Consider the following 13,885-nt stretch of genomic DNA (forward strand, 5'->3'; position numbering starts at 1 on the left):
TAGGAAAAATCCTTATGCATAATATATATAAATGATTATTATGAAGTAGATTTTACTAACATTTTTATTACATTTATTCAATGAAAAAAATAAAAGTCCTATCTTGTTTATCCATTTTATCAGTAATATTTTTAAGCACTGATATAAAAAATAAAACAGTTGAAATCATGTATAATCACCCTTAAAGGAATTAACATTGACGTAATTGGATTGACAATTTTGACATTTGTCTGTCAAATCAAACGAAAAGTAAAACTGTTAAATCTTATCAAAAATCACAACTATCTTATCTTTATATTTAAGTATTTTTACCATTGAATTGACGCATTCTGCTTCGGGGCTCCTTATCAACGAGATTGTATGCCCGGCCGGCAATTATTATTAAATTTAAGATGGAAGTATCATTACGTACGATACGTATCTTCAACCGGCTTTTACGCAAACCGATTGGTATAGTGCCCTTACGAAATGTTTCGAACACTGCAGTTCAAGAAGAAGTCAACTCCGAGTTATTAAATTCGTTTAACCAAGACATAAAGGCTGGTAAGTTGAATAACATAAAAAAAATACGCGACGAATTTTGAATCCCTTGGAAAATCGTTGAAAAATAATATTTCTATGTAATATTTTGAACTTTTTTAAGCCTGGACGTGGAACCTTTTTAATTATAGAATAGTTTTTACGTCGTGCTAACTGCGTATCAATAACTGGTTTATAAAAATAAACTGCCTTGTTACAATGTAAAGAGTACGCAGTTATTATTAGGATAAATGCGCATTAAGCGCAAGTTCTACGAAATGATTTTATATAATAGGAGTAGCAGAGGAGCATCCTGATGCTGCTAACTGGTTTCATACTTTTCCGAGCCGTTCCAGCTTAGTCCTCAGGGGTAGCGGCGCATCTGTGGCCGACGTCAGGTAGGAATATCTATTCCTATCTGTGGTTGATTACAGATGTCCATGGGTGGCAGTAGCCACTTACCATCAGGTGGACTGCATGCTCGTCTGCTACTCCTATATTAAAAAAATGTGCCTACTGCTGCCCATGGACATCTTTAATCAACCCCAGATAAGATTAGATGTTCCTACCTGATGTTGGCCACAGATGCGCCGCTACCCCTAGGGACGAAACTTGATGGCCACAGAAGCATATGACTCCCTTACAATATCCTTCAAACCAGAACACAGCAGCACTTAACACTGCTGTTATTTGGCAGAAATAGGTGTGGTGGTGATGCTGCTGGAGTCTCCACAAGGTTTGACCACCTTCAAAGTTATTTTATCTAGGAATAGGCAGTACAATACTGAACAAAAATAATCTTGTTTCTTGTGTAATATAAGTCTAAAAGGTACATGAATGGTTCAATTTGTTCTATAAAAAAAAACTTTTCACTCAGTTTCTGATTCTTTTATTATTTCTAAAACGTTATAAATATACAAAATAAATTATTTCAAGGTGGAGCAGTACCAGTGTTTAGGAGAGCTCTCCTGTTCCCAAACCGGGTGGCTCTGCAAGATGAGGTCGGAACGTACACATATGCTGGACTGCACTATGCTGCGGCGGAGCTTAGCAAGGACATTGCTGCTCAGCTTGGTAAGTTAGATGTACTTTTTATGTGACACTAGGGACAGAGGCGGCTCTAGCTCGTGTATCGCCCGTGTGCAACCCTGGCGCCCCTAGGCCTGACTCAGCTATTTTATAACTAGGTATAGTTAGGTCACCCATCCTACACCTAACTGAAGTATTCTCAGAGTGTTATGGTATTATGGAACTCTTAAAAGAAAGTGGCACTGGCGATAACTCTCGTGTTGCAAATGTGCATGGGCGATGCTGACTACTTTTTTTCGGGTAGCTAGTCTGCTTCATCGTTTATGTTTTCTTTGAAAAAATACTGGTTGATATTGTTTTGCTGTCTATATCTATCTATATCTATCTATTTTGTTATAAATAAATATATATCAGTCACAATTTACAAAAGTTGTGGGGATATGTTTGTTACTTGCTTTTAAATGACATTTATACTTGTATACTCTATTAGAATAAGGGCCGATACCATACCGTTAAAATCGGCGTCTCCGCTCGTCGCAACGCACAAATTTGCGTTGTAAAACGCGCCGCGATTAACGGCGTCTGTTTGAAAATAATAATGAGTAGTGACCCGCTAAGTGACGCAGTACAACGATTTAATGTCTGTTATCCCAAAAAGAAGTTCGACGTTCGGTAATTATTCAGTTTGGCTACTTTAGTATGTCATCACTAGAAAGGGTGAAAGAAAAGGTAATTATGCAATGTTAGCCTCCCCCGACGGAATATCATCAATGGAGACTAATTGAAGCCACCCATGCTAAAAAAAAATTATTGCATTGATTTTCGGAAAAGTAGTCAAACTGCATAATTACCCGACGTTCCAAAACAAGAGTCGTTTCAAAGCAGCCATTTGAGTAATGCTTTTAATATCCGTTTAATAAAATACGCAGCGACATCGCCGCGTATCCGCGACGTGGTCCTTCCATTCATATCTACACTATATTATAAAGAGGAAAACTTTGTATGTTTGTTTGTAATGAATAGGCTCAAATACTACTGGGCCGATTTTAAAATTTCTTTCACCATTCGAAAGGTACATTATCCACGAGTAACATAGGCTATATTTTATATTAAATATATATATGATAAATAGTTTTCGAGGCGGTACAAAGTATGCCGGGTCAGCTAGTAGTTCGTATAGGAGAAAATATTTTTAAAATTCGTGAATTTAACATTAATATTTTATTATCGTAGCATCTCTCTTACACGTGCGTTATTGTAGACATGGTGATTGGTGATGTAACCTCAGAATTATCATGTCAGCCAGTATAGCCTATGACGTGCGTGATAAGATTGATAAAAAACAAAATTTTCGTTAACCAAATAAACCAGATATTTTATTCACAAGATAATATCTAAAAGTTATCACTAAGAAATTATGCCTCATTGGAATATATTGTTTGTTATTCGATTTTGGGTTTTATTTTAATGTTACTAAAGTGGTTGATTCGTAAAATGTCGCATTTCTGCAATACACCATAACGCGATTGAATTTGTGAAATTGTTTTTTGGATTAATTGTATAATTTGAAATTAGGAGAACTAACGACTTGGGGTTACCTGTAATGTTAGTTTTATAAAAAAAAAACAAATAAAAAATGTTTACGAAAAGTGCGACTCGGTAACAAGTGGCGTTGGGTCCAGTTTGTGATAAATCCATTTTGTTCATTTTTCTGTGATAAATGACAACTCATACGATATTGTAGCACTTTTATCTTTTAACTTTTTAACTTTTATCTTTAAAGGTGGTAGAACCCTTTGTGGTTCGACTCCGGCGGCACCACCGCCACACCTATTTCTGCCAAATAACAGCAGTGTTAAGCGCTGCTGTGTTCCGGTTTGAAGGGTGTGGTAAGGGAGACAGACTTTTCCGAGGCGTTCCAGCTTAGTCCTCAGGGGTAGCGGCGCATCTGTGGCCGACCTCAGGTAGGAATATCTAATCCTATCTGGGGTTGATTACAGATGTCCATGGGCGGCAGTAGCCACTTACCATCAGGTGGACTGCATGCTCGTCTGCTACTCTTATATTATAAAAAAAAAAAAAAAAAAAAAAACTTTTAGTTCGGGCATTTTTGAGCGTGATGTCTATTGGTCATATGCGCGTAACTTATGGTGTCACTCTCTTTTAAAGGGAATATAATTTTTAGGGGATCGAGGATGCTATTGGATTTTTAAGGATTAAAACTTGGGTGAACGATTATTAGAAATGTTCGAGCAGGATTTACGCCCTTAGCTGGCGCCCTTTTAGGGGTTAAAAGATAATGCCGAAAAGTCAGTCAAATTACTGTGAAAACAGGTTGACGTAAAAAATGTTTCTTAATCCTTACTCCTTACTTAATATTATAAATCCGAAAGTAACTCTGTCTGTCTGTCTGTCTGGTTGTCTCTTCTTCACGCCTAAACCACTGAACCGATTTTACTGAAATTTTGTACAAAGATAGTGTGAGACCCGAGAAAGGACATAGGATAGTTTTTATCCCGGAAATCCCACGGGAACTAGGGATGGCGATCTAAGATCGTTTATTCGGAGAATCGATCTTTTGGACCAATAGGATATTAGTAAGGATTGAATCGTAAACTATGCATTTCATCAAGTGATGATCTTTAGGAAAGTTGTTGTCCATGAGCCCTTGAAGGTTCCAGAGTTGGTACGACCAATTTTCGCAAGATGGCACCACTGTCGTTCCAATGAAGGTACGAATTTTCAGTTTCATGTATGTTAGTATGTCATATTATTTTCTTTTAAACGCGGGCAAAAACTAGTCTTTTGTATATTTTGTCGCCTCCCAAGAAGATCCGCGGGCCGGATCCTAAGTAGGGGCGGGCCGCATCCGTCCCATGTTTATATTTTATGGTAAAGTTAGGACGGATAGACAGACTTTCATGGCTTTCAAATTAAATATAAACCCACAAAAGAATTATTATATAATATGATTTATTTTACGTTTAACATTTTTCTCAGAGTAAACCTTGATTTAGCTTCACAAGGTAAATCTACTGTGCGGTCACAATCCGTTTATATTCAATTATATGAAGCAGAAACAACATTGGATACATCTTAATACAACTAGATCTGTACCATTTGGGTCAAATAGGACCACTTGTTACATATATTTGCGATCAAACTTAAAAAAAAAATCGAACGATTTTTATAAGCTTCCTTTTATAAATTTCTAGACGGAGTCTAATACTCAATTATACTCTTTTCCTTCCTATAAGTATAATCCTTTGATTATAAACTATATATTTTTGTCATAACCTCGTCGAAATCGGTGCAGCTATCTCCTACTATCATAAAAATTAACTTACTAGTTAGACGAATATTTTGAAAAGTGATTTTTGTAATCGTATGAGCTTCGAAAATTTTACTTTTAAAAGAGCTGTGCCTGCGACTTCATTTGTGTGGATTTAGAATATAACATCAATTGGTTGTAGATATATGGCGTAATAGATAGAGAGAGAGATAAATGTTAAGTCTTGACTTATCTTGATACGGACTATAATTATATTTTAATCTGTTGTATACAATTCAGTAATTTTGGTTTGTAGCGATTTCAAATACACTGAGAAACAAGCAGACAAAAATTCTGAAAAATGCTTAAAAATTACATACTTCGCAATGCTACAAATATATTCAATGTACAGATGCTCTAAGCTTACATTGTTATTAGGTGTATAGCTATTGTCCCTGTAGTTCCGGGACCAGAATAGGGCTACGGTATCCCCTGCCTGTCGTAAGAGGCGACTAAAAAGGGCTTTCGGGGTTGCGGGCGGCAAGAGTGGGAGCTCGAACCGCCCGGCTAGCGACCCCGGGAAGGACGGCGGTATGTGTGGTCGCATTTCGTCGTATACACCAGACGGTGTGCTGATACACACTCACCTGGGCGGAGCCCGACGGGGCAGTGCTCTGAGAGGACTCCGGTCGCGTTCCTTTTGAGATCCTGGAGTCCTCTACGCAGCGCCGAGGACGGCCACCGGGGGGGTTTTTGTGCGGTAAAAGTCCCACATAACCCCGTGTCGCTCCCACGGCATATAGCTATATCATTGTCAATATGTTAATTTATTTTGTTCGCCTGTTTTATATAAATCGTGTTTATTTCAGTGGGCGACACCGAGCGTACCATCGCGTACATGTGTCCGAACGACGCCACCCACGTCGTGGTGCAGTGGGCCATCTGGATGACTGGAAACATAGGTCTGTACTCCTTACAGATCTACCTCTTAATCCCTTTCAACATTTTGTTGACACTTTTCATTATATTTCTGGTCTATTATACCCATTTCTGATTTATAAAAGCAGTGTCAAGTGCTGCTTCGTTCTGGTTGTAAAAGTGTGGTAAGAGAGAGACATAAACATGAAGCATTCATACTTAGCCTTCAGGGGTATAAAAACACACGTTGCTGTTGCCAACTTGAGATAGAACTTCAATCCTATCTGGGTCTGATTATACATATCTGTATATGGCATTGGGCATTTACCATCAGGTGGACTGCATGCTTATTTATTCAATATTGTGTAAAATACCTTATTTGAATGTCAACTGAAAGACTGGATGACACTGCAATATGATTAACTTTTCAATAATATAAACAACAGAAAAAAATACGATAAACTTCTCTTAAACAAAAATTATAAATCATCAATTTATGTAGGTTACTTAAATTATGTGCATTGAGTATAAATACATTCTGATTTTGGTCATTTCGCAAAGAGTATGTTTGCAGCGGTGCCGCTGACTCCGCTCCACCCCCCGGAGATGCTGAAGTACTTCCTCCAGGACTGCGGCGCGAGCCTGGTGGTCTGTACGCAGGAGTATGAGAAGACCCTCCGCCCTATCGCCCTGGAGACCTCCAAGCCGCTGCTGACCACCACTCGGGCGGGACAGGAGGAACCCACCCAGGATAAGCTGGGACTCCAGCTGACGCCAAAGACTGAGATATTGGCTGACACTGGGAGGTCCAACTCCTGGTACGGGAACAATGACGCGATGCTTATTTATACCAGTGGTGAGTAGATTTTGGAATTTGGAATTTTATGTTACCCTACCACCCTTCCTCTATTTAAATCTTTTGTATGGTCGTCTAAAAATAGACTAAAAATATACCATTATAGAATTCGATTTTACAAATCCGTTTTGTAAAGCAAACTTTCAATTTAATTCATCAAGGGTATGCTGAATTTTAGATTAGTCTTTAGAGTTCCCTTAAAGCTGAAGGCAGTTGTGGTAATGAAAAGTTCTATTAATTGTATGAGATTAAAAAAAAGCTATTCAATTCAACTGAATTGGATACAGCTAAAGCAGCCTTAGGTACTAGATGTATTCAGAACACAACAGCTTAAAACTGCCATAAAAAAAGTAAAAAAAAAAAGGGCAAAAATGAACATTGCTACAGACACCAGTGACACATTCAACAATTGCGTTCTACCAGTATCAAATATAAATTTAATTTGTATCCCTATGCTCAAACAACAAGTGTTTTTCATGTTTTCACATATAATATAATTGTGATATTCATCATCAGGTACAACGAGCAAGCCGAAGGGCGTGGTGTGGACGCACAGCATGCTGAACACGCAGATCGCGGCGCTGCAGACCGCCTGGCAGTACTCCGGCGGCGACGTGGTGCTGCACACGCTGCCGCTGCACCACATACACGGACAGCTCAACTCCTTGAACGCGTCTCTGGCCGCTGGCGCTAGGTGAGCGGATTGTAGGCATTTCGGCCGAAGTTTTGCACGCAATCCGTTGTTTCGGCCGAAGTTGTGCACGAAGTCCGAAGTTTCGGCCGATTTTTTGTACGAAATCCGGAGTTTTGGGCGAAGTTTTGCACTAATTCCGTAATTTCGGCCGAAGTATATAAACGAAGTGTGTAGTCGGGTATAACGAGCAAGGCAAGGGCGTGGTGTGGACGCACAGAATGTTGAGCACGCAGATCGCGCAGAATTTGCATGAAGTATGTAGTTTCTGCCGAAGTGTTGGATGAAGTCCGTAGTTTCGGCCGAAGTTTTGCACGAAATTCGTAGGTTCGGCCGAAGTTTCGGACGAAGTCCGTAGTTACTCCGAATATTTTTACATTTTGTAGCGTTTGTTGTTTGGAAGTTCTATGATAAAAACAATCATGAAGTAACTAATTTAACCACCAGAATCCGCATGCTGCCCTCGTTCGCGTCGCACACGGTGTGGGCGAAGCTGCTCGGCACGGGCGAGCGCGACGAGGCGAAGGTGTCGGTGTTCCACGGCGTGCCGGCGATGTACGCGCGGCTGCTGGGCGACCACGAGCGCATGTTCGCGGACGAGCGCACCGCGCAGTACGTGCGCGCGACGCTCGCGGCCCGCGTGCGGCTCATGTGCGCCGGCTCCGCGCCGCTGCCGGACAGGCTGTTCGCGCGCTGGCAGGAGGTGAGTGTGCCGGTGCCGGCGGCCGCGTGCGGCTCATGTGCGCCGGCTCCGCGCCGCTGCCGGACAGGCTGTTCGCGCGCTGGCAGGAGGTGAGTGTGCCGGTGCCGGCGGCCGCGTGCGGCTCATGTGCGCCGGCTCCGCGCCGCTGCCGGACAGGCTGTTCGCGCGCTGGCAGGAGGTGAGTGTGCCGGTGCCGGCGGCCGCGTGCGGCTCATGTGCGCCGGCTCCGCGCCGCTGCCGGACAGGCTGTTCGCGCGCTGGCAGGAGGTGAGTGTGCCGGTGCCGGCGGCCGCGTGCGGCTCATGTGCGCCGGCTCCGCGCCGCTGCCGGACAGGCTGTTCGCGCGCTGGCAGGAGGTGAGTGTGCCGGTGCCGGCGGCCGCGTGCGGCTCATGTGCGCCGGCTCCGCGCCGCTGCCGGACAGGCTGTTCGCGCGCTGGCAGGAGGTGAGTGTGCCGGTGCCGGCGGTGTGAGCGCGGCTGGTGGGCGGTGATGAAGAAAAATTGCGGTTGATTTCGTCTTCAGAAATGTGTATGTGTAGAATAGTAGTAAAATATTGGGTAAGTCTCCATATTGTTGTGTAAACTTGTAACGTGTAAAAATTAACATTAAGGCAGGAAATTGCAGAAATATGTTTTTTGAGATTTCTCTTAAAAATTAAAACTTGTATGCACTGTGGATTTTTTATAATTTTACTTGAAGAATAAACGTTTTATTTGTTACCCTTACTGTGGCCTATTAATCTACAACAAAAGGAATTTATAGGTTTTTATCCTGAAACGTTTCTTATGCTCTTTGCACATGCACTGGGTCATTGTTCTAAATATCCGATTATGTCACCAGATATCCGGCATCCGACTGCTCGAGCGTTACGGCATGTCGGAAGTGGGCATGGCACTAAGCAACCCATATAAGCCGGCAACCGCTCGTGCCGTGGGTCGCGTGGGCGCGCCGCTGCCGGGCGTGGCGGCCCGAATCGCCGCTACGCATGAAGGAGGGGCGCTGGAGCCCCTCGTCACCGTGGAGACTGCGGCACCGACCCTACAGGTGATATATACTAACTTACTTATATCCATTAATTTTTATAGCAGCATGAAAACATCCAATGCCAAAATGCTAAAAGGCAATAATCTACAATATCAACAGAGTCACAAATTATGTTACTCCTTAGAATTTCATTCAGAAATGATGGAAGTAAAAGTGCTTTAGAATGAAACAGTACACACGCACGCGCGCTCACATACATGCACACAAGCACACTCAAATACACACACACGCGCGCGCACGTACACGTTATACATACCCGTAAACACGTCACTGACAAATGAACACCGTCAGTCGCGTGACCTCAACAGTAAGTGACGTCAGAAGTGAGCGTGACGCTGAGCAACCCATATAAGCCGGCAACCGCTCGTGCCGTGGGCCGCGTGGGCGCGCCGCTGCCGGGCGTGGCTGCACGAATTGCCGCTACGCATGAAGGAGCACTGGAGCCCCTCGTTACTGTTGAGACTGCGGCGCCAACCCTACAGGTGGGTGATACTAATTCTTTGACATTACATCCTACAATAAAAAAAATATAACACTACAAACTACACTATTAACTTACCAATTATATTATAAGCTAAAAGTATTACAAAACGTGAAAGTGCTGTACTATCTGTTCATCAACTATCTGTTAGTTTCTAAAACATTAATATCGTCCTAAGCAAAAGTACTAGTAAATGGAAAAAACTGGTACAATAATAAAAACTAATGCGGCGCTGATCCTTATTGTAATGAAAACGCGGTGATTAAACTTAAAAGTGGGTGCGCTTTTTATACACACACGAATATATCGTTTCTTATGCACACGCACGTATACGTCACACACGCATACATACCCGCGTATACAGGTAAATAAGACAAGTGAACGTCGTCAATCGCGTACATTCAACCGGTAAGTGACGTCACAAGTGGGCATGGCGCGCCACTGCCGGCCGTGGCTGCCCGAACGCATGAAGGAGCGCTGGGGCCCCTTGTTACTGTGGAGACTGCGGCACCGACCCTACAGGTGGGTGATACTAATTCACTTATTATCGATTATTATTTAGAGCAGCATGAAAATGTCCAATGTAAAAGTGCTACAAGGCCAACAGAGCCACAAATTATGTTACTTCTTAGAATTTCATTCAGATATGTCCAAAGTAAAAGTGTTTCAGAATGAAAAAGTACGCGCTCACACGCATGCACGCACTCTTGTGCTCACATACGCACACAAACGCGCGCATTTACACGTCTCACACGCATACATAGATCCATACACATCGGGGTAAGACAACTACACATCGTTAGCCAGGTGATCTCAACCGGTAAGTGATGTCAGAAGTAGGCATGGGCGTGGCTGCCCGAATCGTCGTTACGCATGAGGGGGCGCTAGAACCACTTGTTACTGTGGAGACTGCGGCACCGACTCTGCAGGTAGGTGTTGTGGCGACTTCCCGCTACTCGACAAGAGATGGCGCTACACGTTTCTGAGTAGAACCCTTTGTGGTTCGACTCCGGCAGCACCACCGCCACACCTATTTCTACCTAATAACAGCAGTGTTAGGCGCTGCTGTTTTCCGGTTTGAAGGGTGTGGTAAGGGAGACAGACTTTTCCGAGGCGTTCCAGCTTAGTCCTCAGGGGTAGCGGCGCATCTGTGGCCGACCTCAGGTAGGAATATCTAATCCTATCTGGGGTTGATTACAGATGTCCATGGTTGGCAGTGGCCACTTACCATCAGGTGGACTGTATGCTCGTCTGCTACTCCTATATTATAAAAAAAAACAATCTTGTACATATGTTGACAAAACTGAGACTGTCGGAGCACGACCGCTCGGGCATGGTCGCCTCGCCCGGCGAGAGATCTCCCGTACCAAAGTGTCAGTAGCTTACTAATTCGTTATTCATTCTAAGCTGAAAACATCCAAATAAACGCAATGGCATACTTAAATAATACAAACTCCTCATCATACTTAAGTTATACAAACTCCTCATTGGAAATTCCGGGGTTACTAAGAAGTAAAGGAATGGACTAAATTTCGCGAAATCTAAACTAAAACTAAAACGCAAAATCAAAAGAGGTGTAAATCGAAAAAAGTACTCCAATATTAACGATGACTGGTACAGGTGCACACACACACACACACACACTCGCGTCACACATTCACGTATGGACGTACACACACCTAGGCACTCTTCTATCATACACGGATTTATGAACGATTCAAAAGCATAGAAAGATGTATTACATCTCTTACATCTAATTCAAATCTTGTCTATCCCCAGATATCCCTGGAGAGGTTAGGGCTCTCGTCCACAAAAGACTACTTCGATGCGAAAGAGTTCGAGTGGCAACCGCCCGTGGTCACCGAACACAAGCCGAGCGAGAACGGGGTTTACCAGGGAGAGCTGCTGCTAAAGGGACCCGGTGTTTTCACTAGGTAACATATATAAGTTATTACCACGTGTTAAATATGGATAATTGTATGTATGTGTACTTTAACTTTTTTAGTTCCTTGTTTTTATATTTCGGGTCACAACGATTCCTATGATGTTGATTTGATTCCTTTGTATTTGAAGTATTGTTAAATACGCTATAGAATTTAATCTTTTATATGTCATGCTTTTTATTATTATTAGGAATTTCGCAAGTAGCTTCTTTAAAAGTCAAATAGAACTACATTAGATTTCTCTCTCTCACACACACACGTACGCTCTCGTGTATATGTTTGTGCGTATGGATTTGTGTGCGCCTGTGCAATATCACTTAATCGATTCGTGTGCCTATTAATAGTACTATCTATATTTAACGCCTTTAGTAACATTTTTTTCTTTTTCTCTCTATATTCCTATTTCTGTCTCTTCCCCAGATACTGGAACCGCACGCCCCAGGTCAGTTCCCCGGACTTCACCATCGACGGTTGGTTCCGTACCGGCGACACAGCCTCCTACCAGGATGGCCGCTTCCGTATCCTCGGCAGGACATCCGTGGACATCATCAAGACCAGCGGCTACAAGGTGAGTGCTCTGCAAGTGGAATCTGCGATACTGGAACACCCTAACGTCGCTGATGCTGCTGTATTAGGCATTGAGAATGAGGATTATGGAGAGGTAGTGTCAGCTGTGGTAGTCCTCAAGGAAGGTACAAAGCTAACCCTGAAGGAGTTAAAGGATGATGCAGGCAAGAGGCTAGCGCCCTACCAGCTGCCCAGAACCCTGTTGATAGTGAAGGAAATGCCCAGGAATGCGATGGGGAAGCTGGATAAGAAGGAAATACGGAAGCTGTATGGAAAGGAGATGGTTTTGAAGAAGTAGAGTATGAGAATACTTTGCAGAGGCATTCCAGCTTAGTCCTCAAGGTAGCAGCGCATTTGTAACCGACCTCACGTAGGTATCGAATCTTATCTGGGGTTGACTACAGATGCCTATGTGCGGCAGTTTACCATCAGGTGGACTGCGTGCTCGTCTGCTACTCCTATATTATAAAAAGGGGAGGTTACGTATAACATTGTTAACTTATTGGATGTAGAAATGTATTTTATTAAATGTTTATATCTACCAGTGTTATAAATTTAATATAATTTATTTTTGAGGGAAGGGGGAAGGGAGGGGGTGTTTTGGATGTGTTGGAAGTAGTTTTACAGTGAATTTATAGTTGATGATTATCGTACCAAGCGTGAATAAGTTAACAAGTCGATAATACTATTTGTAGAGTCCGCGCCAAACTTGTAATCTATATAGAATTTCTGCATACTAGAATATCAAATTTCAACCTGGTAGGCGAAACATTAAATATAATCCGATCTGAATTAATAATCATTATTTCGGATCGGATCGGATTTCAGAACGATGTATATGAAATCGTCGCAAGATATATGGATTTCTGTATGTTTAAATATGGCGTCTGAACATCCAAAGAATTGATTTTTTTTTAATATTTATAAATTAATCTTAGCTATCCTTGTTCGAATTTTATGTTGAGAATTATTGAAAGTAGAACTTCGATTATTCGGAAAATTATTGTTGTTAAGCATTCGGATAATCGATAATCCGGATAATCGAATCGAAGAATAGCCGGTTTTATGCGCATGTAGTACAAAATGGTATGTGTTTATTAAATATAACAATTATATTAAGTTAAGATTAAAACTACTTCGCAACAATCCGCTACAAATATGTATGATGGTATATATTTTAAACCATGCAGTATGTAAAATATATATGTAGTAGTAAAATATATACCATCATACATGTTTCTAGCGGATTGTTGCGAAGTAGTTTTAATCTTAACTTAATAGCATGGATTTCCGCAAAGTAACGCCTGATACAATTAACTATCTAACAACAATTATGTATCAATGTTTATGAAGAAATTAATTAAAGCTATATTTTCCAAAATATGATATATTTACGTAGGTACATATTTGCTTATATACAATACATAATTGGTTGCGGTTGGTATTCCGAATAATTGCGAATCCGGATAATCGAGGTCCGGATAATCGCGTTTCTACATGTATATTGTATAACCCTTGTTGGATTATAAATGTGTAACAAACAAAATTGAAATATAACATAGAAAATAAGTAGCCATCCAATTGAATGTGATATCTTTGTAGACTTATTGCTTAACGGTTGTTACCTATAATCAATCTTAACGCTACCAATGTTTGACGTTTTGACCATTTTTGTAGGCAAGAATTGGTTAATAATAATTATCTGTAACATGCGTTAAACATAATGTAAAATTTATGTATAGTGTGTAGAGGCAGTCCTTAAAACTATCGGTTCCAGGGATGGCGATTCTTTCCGAAAAAGATCGATTCTTGAATCGATTTGAATTTAAGTTCCATAATAAATAGATTCACTAAAAAATCG

General features: G+C 41.7%; 1 protein-coding gene across 1 annotated transcript; it reads left to right on the forward strand.

Annotated features, from left to right (window-relative positions):
• The first annotated feature begins 214 nt into the window (after nucleotides 1-214).
• Nucleotides 215-12,735, forward strand: Acsf3 (Acyl-CoA synthetase family member 3). The gene is made up of 9 exons (XM_073091908.1): nucleotides 215-543; nucleotides 1,456-1,593; nucleotides 5,689-5,781; nucleotides 6,312-6,593; nucleotides 7,110-7,287; nucleotides 7,732-7,987; nucleotides 8,830-9,033; nucleotides 11,294-11,448; nucleotides 11,878-12,735. The coding sequence occupies exons 1-9, from the start codon at nucleotides 393-395 to the stop codon at nucleotides 12,320-12,322; spliced, it is 1,902 nt and encodes a 633-aa protein (XP_072948009.1). The 5' UTR covers nucleotides 215-392; the 3' UTR covers nucleotides 12,323-12,735.
• The last annotated feature ends 1,150 nt before the right edge of the window (nucleotides 12,736-13,885 follow it).

The sequence above is a fragment of the Epargyreus clarus genome, unplaced genomic scaffold (genome assembly GCF_041222505.1).
Source record: "Epargyreus clarus isolate Ecla_fem2 unplaced genomic scaffold, WU_Ecla_fem_2.2 ptg000035l, whole genome shotgun sequence".
NCBI classification, from domain to species: domain Eukaryota; kingdom Metazoa; phylum Arthropoda; class Insecta; order Lepidoptera; family Hesperiidae; genus Epargyreus; species Epargyreus clarus.

Bases quoted from the DNA above. Each gene is read 5' to 3' on its own strand.
- Acsf3 (XM_073091908.1), top strand. From the start codon at position 393: ATGGAAGTATCATTACGTACGATACGTATCTTCAACCGGCTTTTACGC. The intron at 544-1,455 runs GTAAGTTGAATA...AATTATTTCAAG, and splicing joins TAACCAAGACATAAAGGCTG to GTGGAGCAGTACCAGTGTTT. The intron at 6,594-7,109 runs GTGAGTAGATTT...ATTCATCATCAG, and splicing joins GATGCTTATTTATACCAGTG to GTACAACGAGCAAGCCGAAG.